Here is a 10,275-nt window from a genome sequence, read left to right as displayed (position 1 = left end):
GTTGCTTTAGTCCTGTTTGACTCTTTGCGACCCTATGGACTATGGCCTGCCACGCTCCTTAGACCATGGGATTCTCCAGGCAAGAATACTGGAATGGATTGCCGTGCCCTCCTCCAGGATCTTCCTGACCCAGGGATCGAACCCACATTTTTTACATCTCCTTCATTGTCAGGCAGGTTCTTTACCACTAGTGCTACCTGTGAAGCCTGTTAGATTTTGTATAACTAGTTAAATAAATAACACATTTACACATTAAGATCAAGATGTTATGAACATATATTTAAATTGTGAGCATAGACAGTTTCAGTTCAGTTCAGTCACTCAGTCGTGTCCGACTCTTTGTGACCCCATGGACTGCAGCATGCCAGGCCTCCCTGTCCATCACCAACTCTTAGAGTTTACCCAAATTCATGTCCATTGAGTTGGTGATGCCATCCAACCATCTCATCTTTTGTTGTCCCCTTCTCCTCCTGCCCTCAATCTTTCCCAGCATCAGGGTTTTTTCAAATGAGTCAGTTCTTCACATCAGGTAGTTTATATTAACTATAAATTACATTTCAGGATCTAAAAGTGGGGGGCATGTCAAGGCGTTAATTGTAAAAATGACATGCTATGTTTGAAAGGTTTAGGAATCATTGATTAAGAATCAAAGATTCCCAGGGACTTTCCTGGGGGTCCAGTGGATAAGACCCCATGCTCTCAATGCAGGGGGCCTGGGTTCAATCCCTGATCAGCAAACTAAATTCCACATGCCACATGTGGAAAAGATCGATGCTTGTAAAGATCCTGCATGTAGCACTGAAGATCAAAGGTCCCTCATGCCACAGCCAAGACTGGGCACAGGCAAATGAGTTAGAAAAGAATCAAAGATTCCTAGATTGTTAGAAGTTAAAACAAGCCTTTAATAGGCGTATGGTTATAAAACAAGCAAAAATACTTATTTTTTATAAGAATAAGGGAGAAATTAAGGGCATGCATGGACTGTATGTTTATGAAGAGTTTTAAAAACCTTGCTAGCTTTTGATCCGATTCTCATAATTTATCCTGAAGAAATAATTGGCAAGACATCCTTTTCACAGGAAAATTATGGTAGAAATAATAAAATCAATACTTAATAATTCAGGAAACACTACATGATGGAGTATTAAGTGGCTTTAAAAAGTAATCCATAAATTTACATTTGTTGTTCAGTCACTCAGTCATGTCTGACTCTTTGCGACCCCATGGACTGCAGCACACCAGGCTTCCCTGTCCTTCACCATCTCCCACAGAACTTGCTCAAACTCATGTCCATTGAGTCAGTGATGCCATCCAGGCATCTCATACTCTGTTATCCCCTTCTCCTCCTGCCTTAAAACTTTCCCAGCATCAGGGTCTTTTCTAACGAGTCAGCTCTTCACATCAGATGGCCAAAGGATTCTAGCTTCAGCTTCAGCATCAGTAATTCCAATGAATATTTAGGATTGATTTCCTTTAGGATTGATTGGTTTGATCTCCTTGCAGTCCAAGGGACTCTCAAGAGATTTCTCCAACACCACAGTTCAAAAGCATCGATTCTTTGGCGCTCATCCTTCTTTATGGTCCAACTCTCACATCCATACATGACTACTGGAAAAACCATAAGTTTGACTAGATGGACCTCTGTTGGCAAAGTAACGTTTCTGCTTTTTAATATGCTGTCTAGGTTTGTCAAAGCTTTTCTTTCGAGGAGCAAGCATCTTTTAATTTCATGGTTGCAATCATAGCGATACAGTAAATATTCATAACATTAAACTAAGTGGAAGGATACAGTGTGATACTATTTTGCTTTTTAAAGCAGGGAGCTTTGCATAAAAAGAGTAGTAGAAAGAATCATACTCTAAAACTGAAGAGTGGAACTACTAGTAATTGTATTTCTTCTCTACACATTTCTCTATTTCCTAAATTATCAAAAAATTAGCCTGCAAGTCTGAAAAGTTTTTTTTTAAATGTTACTACTGTACACATGATTTTTTAAAAGGTTTTTGGATATGGACCATTTTTAAAATCTTTCTTGAATCTGTTACAAAACTGCTTCTGTTTTATGTTTTGGTTTTTTGGTCTCCAGGCATGTGGGATCTTAGCTCACTGACCAGGGATCAAACCCACATCCCTTGCATTGGAAGGTGACATCCTAACCACTGGACCTCCAGGGAGGTCCTTTAGCACAATTGTAGAAAGCACAAAGGTTGGATTCAAGTGGGGATCTATCCTGAGCAGCTCCGACCTAAGAATACTAAGCCCCAGTGTCTCCCCTTCATGAAAAGTCATGACAGTTACATAAAACAGGCTTAAAACTCTCCTTAAACAGTGCTGCACCCATGTATATTCCTCCTATTTCTGTTGTTCTTAATATTATTACTAATGAGGAAAATAAGACCTACTACAGTTAGATGTCTTAGGAAGTATATTTTATCTCAATTATTTAAAATTGCATTGTGTTATAGAGGAAATATAATATATTCAAGTAACTATTATACTGTAGGTGGTACTTTGTTTGTCTTACATAGTATATATTCTCCTTTGGATGAAAGGGGCATGCTGAAACATGTTGGAACACTCAAAGATACAGTTTTCTTTCTCCAAAATGCTGTATATAATAAAGATAAATGCTAAAAGTTGATTAAAAGCTGAGGATGACAGAGTAGGGATAGGAGAATGTGGGCTGGAAGCTTGAAACCACAGAAACAGGTTTCAAGCTCTATCTCAGTTACTATCACAATGTCTACATTAAAGCATAAAAGTCTATTGAAAAATATGACTTTCAATTATGCATTTGTAGAATTTTGTAAATGTTATCAAAAGGACATGCAGAAGGAAACATGAAAGGAGACCTGCCTGTCTCAGAAACTGTCTTCAATCTGTTGTTTCAGATATTCCCCAAATACATTCACAACAAAATGAAACATTGCCACCACGCTTATGTGGCCGAATCTTCTACCTTGAGGGCTACAACTACCTACGTTTCTTTTAATAACATGCCCACTCATTGGTACCCTAACAAAGGAAAAATCATGAAGATGTAACAAGTCACATTCACCAGCACTATAGAGAACAGAGCAGCAGGAACTACAGGCTTACTAAATATTTTTAGGTCTTCGGCCAATGGTTTCCTGCTGGTTTACTAACAAGGACTTTCTGTTTTGTAATACATGACTCAGAAGTACATCAGTTTTCAGTATTTTTTCCCCTGCTCTCTCACCTTTTATGTCACAAGCAGCTAACGTGTCATTTTCCCTTTTCCCCTAGAGTGTTCTTTCCAATAGAGTCAAAGGTGTCACATCACAGTCTACCATTGATTTCCTATCTGTCCCAGTCACCACGAAAACTGTCACCCAATACTCATGCTGCATTGCCCTTCATGAGGGCTGGATCTTCCAAGGAGGCCCTTGACCATTGGTTTTCTGTATTCTTTCTATAAAACTACAGTTTAACTGAAAGAACTAAACAGGGATAAGAAACAAGGGGACCCTCACACAATAACTTGAGATTTCAATAAGCCTAGGAATAAAATATATGTCATCCTTCAAACAGAGAAGGCAAAGGCACCCCACTCCAGTACTCTTGCCTGGAAAATCCCATGGACGGAGGAGCCTGGTAGGCTGCAGTCCATGGGGTCGCTAACAGTCGGACACGACTGAGCGACTTCACTTTCACTTTTCACTTTCATGAATTGGAGAAGGAAATGGCAACTCACTCCAGTGTTCTTGCCTGGAGAATCCCAGGGACAGAGGAACCTGGTGGGCTGCCATTTATGGGGTCGCACAGAGTCAGACACGACTGAAGTGACTTAGCAGCAGCAGCATCCTTCAAAAAGAGTAAAGTACACACAGATGGGAGATAAATGACCAACAAGTGGCTGGTTCTAATCTCTCTCACTTTATGCCTCTGTCTCTCTGGTGAGATGAAGTGTAACTGAAAATACTGAGATGGATTTGTTTTTAAGGAAATGGTAGTGAAATAATGGGCTTCCCAGGTGGCGCTAGTGGTAAAGAACCCACCTGCCAATGCAGGAGATGTAAAAGATGCAGGTTTGATCCCTGGGTCAGGAAGATCCCCTGGAGGAGGGCATGGCAACCCACTCCAGTGTTATTTCCTGGACAGAGGAGCCTGGTGGGATATGGTCCATAGGGTTGCAATGAGTCAGACATGACAGAAGCAACTTAGTGCACACACACACAGTCAAATAATATATAAATAACACAGAAAAAAGACAATCTTTTAATTTGAGCTGTGGCATTGAATTAGACAGGTGAAGTCTGACTCTGCCTATTTTTTTGAATTGCCAAGGTGAGGAAGGATTTCCTAGGTAACATAGAAATACCAGATTTTCATGTTAAAAGAAAATAAATGCTGACCATATTCTGTAATACACTGGGGACTGACCTTAGCCCTGTGCTATCTGACTGCTGACAAGGCAGCAGGCTCCTGCCCTTGCCACTGGCTTGCTTCAGGCTTGAGGCTCCCCCTGCATACACACACTGGATCCTGGGGCAAGGTGGACATATGAAAAAAGTATTTAACACATCCATAGTACCTTTCATGTTCATAGCTCAAAGAGCTTTATAAAGGCCAATTAATTTATCAAGTTTCATAAACTCTGAAGGACACACATAATTACAGCTCTATGCATGGCTAACCAGAGGCAACAAGTAGTCATATGTGTGGATGAACAGGATTTAGATTTTAATTGTCTCATGTTTGAACTTTCAAACACCCACAGAAAGCCAGGGGCACAATGAAGAATTTCTGAGTCACTGGCAAATTCTAAGAATTGTGAGTTAGGTTAAGAACATGCCTAAAAAAGTATGATGTCATTGCCAACACCCAAAAGAACTTTGGTTGTCTCTACTTAGGCAAAGAGTGTTTAGATCCAATTAAGAGAGCCTCCTCCACCACATCTCTATGCTTTGATAAAAATACAGAATCCATTTGATTGAAGCCTTAGTGCTACATGCCAAGTGAAATCTACAGAATTCATAGTAAAGAGAAATAGTTTTATATGTGTACTCTTTATTTTACAGATTAGGCCAACAGGGGTTAAGTGATTTGGCCAAATATTGGTGGATGATCAGGCTTTTGGGATATTGTAAAAGGATATCACAGGCAGTACATAATGTGAATCAGTCATCTAATTTTTATAATGCCTGCATATATGATTGATACTCCATACATGATTCAGGGAGGGCTTCCCAGGTGACCCAGTGGTAAAGAATCTGCCTGCCAATGTAAGAGACACAAGAAACATAGGTTCCATCCCTGGATCAGGAAGATCCCCTGGAGGAGGAAACCCACTCCAGTATTCTGCCTGGGAAGAGTTCATGGGCATAGGAGACTGTCCATGAGGTCAGGAAGAGTCGGACATGACTGAACACGTGCGCGCACACACACCTTTCAGGCAGAGTCTAGAGTGCAGACTGGTGAGGCACGTGCACACTGACAACGAGGAGAATCCTTTCAATCCCAGCATGATACCACTCTGATTTCTAGAATAATCTTTACTCAAATAGACTTAGGCTGACTTCAGAAAACTCCTATTATACTATTAATGCTTCTTTATAGTTTTATTGATACCAATGCAATGACAGAAAAGCTAGAACATCAATTAAAATAACCTTTCCTAGGCTGAAATTTTTGATGCTTGCCATATGCCAGGCAAATTGCTAAGTACCTAACATAAATCTAACATTCAGGGTTCTCACACACCCCTATTAAGAATAGTACTTTACTGTTATTTTACATATGAGCAAACTGAAACACAGAAAATAGGAATAATTTGATGAAGATCACTCAGGGAATAAGAGTACAGCTGAGAATCAAAATCAGTTGTATTTAACTCCAGAATGTACGATCTTAATCACTATGCTAAACTGGATATTGTATATTGGGCTATAATTTATTTTAAGCAAGATAAATTTTAGAGATATAATCATGACAAAATCTCTACTGCGGATATGTATATGTGAATAAATGTGTTTGGCAAAGAATGAATAGTAAATTCCAAATCAGCATTTTTATATATATATATATATATATTTTATCATATGAGGCTAATACCCCATTTTAAATTTAACTAAAGCCTTCATCTTTTGCATTGCTTAGAAGTACTGGTACAAGCCATATTAAGTATAAACACATACAATTAAAATAATATCATTCTAAAACATTTTAAAATATTAAGTCTGGAATGGAAATTTTTTTTTCTATTTTCTTTGAAACTCATTGGCTCACAGGCAAAACAAAATTGGGCTGACAATTCAGTCTCCTTATCCCAGCCTCAATGAGAAATATGAAACTCCCAGATCATTTGTTGTAAAAATAATTTAAAAGTCAGAATACAGAATACTTTATACATAGCACTTAAACTTATATATTATAATTTAGTCTTTATTATTGATGATTAAGAAAGAGGGCTAGGGGAGAAAAGGGAAACAGAGAAAGAAAGACATTCCAGACATGAGAAGGGGAGACAGACAGATGCAGATAAACCAAGAGAAAAACTGAGCAAAACATCAATGAACAATGCACAAAAAATACATCTCTCTCCTACATGAATATATAGCCTTAGAAAAAAGATATAGATAGATGATACTTAATGGTTATACAGTAAATGATTTGTTAATGAGAATGTAAGCCCAGGATGTAGTTTTTAATTATTTTATACCCCATTTTATGACTTTCTAGTCTTCAAGATTATATTGTGTTTTCTGTATTCCCAGCATAACCTATTGAAATTTGGCAGTGGACCAGAGGAAATTAAAGAGATGTTCACTTCCATTTAAAAAGAGCACAATCAGGTCACTATCATAAAAGATCAGATAAATTTATGAAATTATTGTAAGTGATCAGTTAGAGCCTCTTATTTAAATAAGTCACTAGATTTCAAATTGGATACTAAAAAGAATTATAGCTCATTCATTTTACAACTGTCCATTTTTCATCAGAGAAAAATTTTGTCATGCATCTCCACTGGTCTCACAGAGACGTATTTTCAAGTTTCACCTCACATCACACAAAGAAAAGCAATCTCTCTGTGGACTTCAAATCCATTCCAGAGATTTTGCTCTTCCTCATGAATCAGATTAACTTGACCATATTTGCAACAGCTGAGAGTCGCCAGCCCACAAGACTCCTCAGTACCTGCTGTCTGTCCAGGCGCATCCTCTTGGCAGCATTTCTACTCTCGCTCTCACAGGCTGAGGCCAAGATACTCTCAGCAACTGCTGAAGTAAGGTGGGAAGGAATAGGTCGAGACTAAAAGAAAAGAGAGAAAAGAACATGAAAAAATTATTAACAGTATCATTAAGAGACCAACACTACACTCAGAAGATATCATAGGACGTGCAAGAGTATCAATTTATTCCAACTGAACTGATTTTGATAGAAAAAGGAAATGGAAGTTTCAAAGATGAATAATGAGAGCTAGTTAGAGGTTAACATTAGAGATACTACAGATCCATCATTCACTCCCATAGCTCCTTTGTCACAAGTGTTTAATCTGGGCCATTAAGTTTGAACAGGCAGTGGCAAAATTCCTGACTGGGTTTGTAAGGAAAACAAGTCCTTTATTTCTCTTATAACCTACGACAATGCACAAAAAACAAAACAAGAGACGGGGCTGAAACAGTTGGAAAAACTGACAGACACTCTGACCATGCCAAACCATCTTAACATGAAATATTATGGCTATTTACAGGCTAAGTTGTGACACAATTGATACAAATAAAATCCTTTAAAAAAAACTTACTTTAGCTTAAAAACAAAATGAAAATTCAGACCTACAACAATTTTTCTATAACAAAAATTCAGTGTTCTAGATGTGAGATGAGTATGTGCCTACATGTTTTATTTATAAAATATATGTTAATAATGTAATGGGTACATATTGGAAATCCATCTTCTATGTAGCTCACATTAAAATTCATTAAACCCCTAAGTTCCTAATTAGGTACAAAGTGTTCGTGATTTTCCGTATCATTCATGATAATCTGAAAAGTTTTCCATTTTCCCCATAATTACATGCAAAATTATCTAACTGAAAGATGAAGTACTTAAAGATACTGAACATTTTTTTAAAAAAATAAGACAAGCAAATGGTAGATAAGAAGATATTAATGCATAAAATTAAATCAGGTGAGACAGCAAAATATGAAATTATAAAAAAAAAAAGTCTTTTAGGAAACTAGCATATGTAATGGCATGCTATCTCAGGTTTTCAAAGCCTCCATCCAAATTACATGTGGATACCACACATATTTACTAGAAGCCACCAAACTCATAACGATCTTTTAAGTATTTTTGTAAATGAACGTGAACATGCCTTTATTGGACTTGATTCATTTTGCTAACTCTGGCATGTCTCATGTGCTTTAGCAAACTGAACCATAGCACTTCTATCTCAAACAATATTCTAAAACAGATAAATACAGACCCACGGTGCTTTAATGGATACTTCTCAGCAGCATTTGTTCAGTGTAGAAAGAGACCAGGCTTTGACCTTGCTTGAACTAGGAAGAAATTTCTGCTGCTACCTCAGCCAACTCCCCCAGGTTTCCAACTGCAAAGTGGCCTCTGCAGCAAAAGGTAGGAAAGGTATGCAGTACAGCCTCCACTTGCTAACCCTGTAAGATATTGGAAACACTGGCTGGACAACTCTGATAGCAAAGCATTAGGATTCTAGGGATGTGATTTTTCCAACAGAAAGAAAAGAAAGAGGCCCCATAGGTAGCAGGAAGAAAGAAGCAAAAATATTTTGACAAGGAAATTACAAAGCCAGGACTCTATATTGGGAATAGAGAGGGTCAAGTGCGGTAAACATTTAAAATTTTTAAACTGCCATAAAGGATATATACGTAATTTCGAAATGAATATTGCTTCATTTCTTTCTGCACTTGGCTAAATATGGATAAGACAGTCTAGCTCAGAACTGAAAATATATTCAGCTACAAAAATCAGTGTTTCATTAAAAGACGGCCATAGCGTGGCTCGAAATTATACTCTAAACTTCATGGAAATTGGATATTCAATGTTGTCCTGATATACAACTGAACTGATTCAGTTGATATACAACTGAATTATGTTTTGAGGCAAAGGGGTCATAGGAAAAATGGGAAAAAGAACATTCCCTTATTTAAAAAAAATCATTTATTTGACTGTAGCTGGCATTATTCAAATACTAGACGTGAAAGTGCATACCTTTATAAACTATATCTTTCGATACTTCATTTGGTTCTAGACACTGAATTAACAAAAGCAAAGCACAGTATCAGCAGTCTCTATGAAAGTTCTTCATCCATTTCATTTATTCTTTTAACCTGGTATTTCTATTCAAAATTAGAAATATATAATACTACGTGCTATGCTTAGTTGCTCAGTCGTGTCTGACTCTTTGAGACTCCATGGACTATAGCCTGCCAGGCTCCTCATCCATGGAGATTCTCTAAGCAAGAATACTGGAGTGGGTTGCCGTGCCTTCCTCCAGGGGATGTTCCCAACCGGGATCAAACCCAGGTCTCCTGCATTGCAGGTGGATTCTTTCCTGTCTGAGCCACCAGGGAAGCCCATATAATACTATGAAGCTTCATCAAGCAGATTAAATTGTAGTAATAAATACATATATCTCTTAAATATATAAAAGTTTGTAGAAAAGAGAGAACACAAGGTAAAACATCTTTTGAAGTAAAATTAGTTGGTAGAATTTCCTCTCAAATTCTTTTTTTTTTTAATATTTAAAATGGGGAAAAAAATAAAACGGGAAATGACTTTTACTAGAAGAGTATACGTTATTGTGTGTAATAACTTATATAGTTTCCTTGTTGAGAAAATGATAGAGTTGGGTTTTTCCCGGATACATTTATTTGGTTTTCTCAGAAACTAGAATAATGTCCTGGCTGAGTAGGACGAGATATTTCTTAAGGTCACTGGGTAACCTATTCATTTCAAGATTTTGGGGAAAAAGTTGACTGCAAGATAAAGCAATCATGTACTCTTTCCTATTAAGAGGAAGCAATGGGTAGAAGCAAAGATATGTGACAAGACATGGCCAGAGGTTAAACAATATAATTTTGAAATTAGAGTTGTTCTGAGTTTATTGTAGAATCATAATCTGATAACTGTAAATGGCCATAGCGATCATTCAATGCAAGTTTCTTTAAACGCTGAAGAAACTTTTCTGCCTAATTCTGAACTGGAAATAGAAGCCAGGTTTCATGTACCACAGTTCTCATCTCTTCCACTCTCCTAAATTCTGTTGTATAC

At 37.4% G+C, this 10,275-nt stretch overlaps 1 protein-coding gene across 3 annotated transcripts in view; it reads right to left on the bottom strand.

Moving 5' to 3' along the window:
* Positions 1–10,275, bottom strand: part of NOL4 (nucleolar protein 4) — a 468,364-nt gene that overhangs the window by 107,595 nt on the left and 350,494 nt on the right. For 2 of the 3 annotated variants that reach the window (XM_010849777.1, XM_010849778.1), the window contains one exon: positions 7,159–7,272. The exons of the other annotated variant lie outside the window; for it this stretch is intronic. In XM_010849777.1, coding sequence (XP_010848079.1) covers positions 7,159–7,272 — 114 coding nt within the window. The remainder of the gene's footprint in view (positions 1–7,158; positions 7,273–10,275) is intronic. 3 annotated transcript variants of the gene reach the window in all.

This window comes from Bison bison, unplaced genomic scaffold, assembly GCF_000754665.1.
Source record: "Bison bison bison isolate TAMUID 2011002044 unplaced genomic scaffold, Bison_UMD1.0 scf7180017864286, whole genome shotgun sequence".
Lineage (NCBI taxonomy): Eukaryota > Metazoa > Chordata > Mammalia > Artiodactyla > Bovidae > Bison > Bison bison.
The sequence above is the reverse complement of the archived record's forward strand: the minus strand, read 5'-3'. Positions and strand labels throughout refer to the sequence as shown.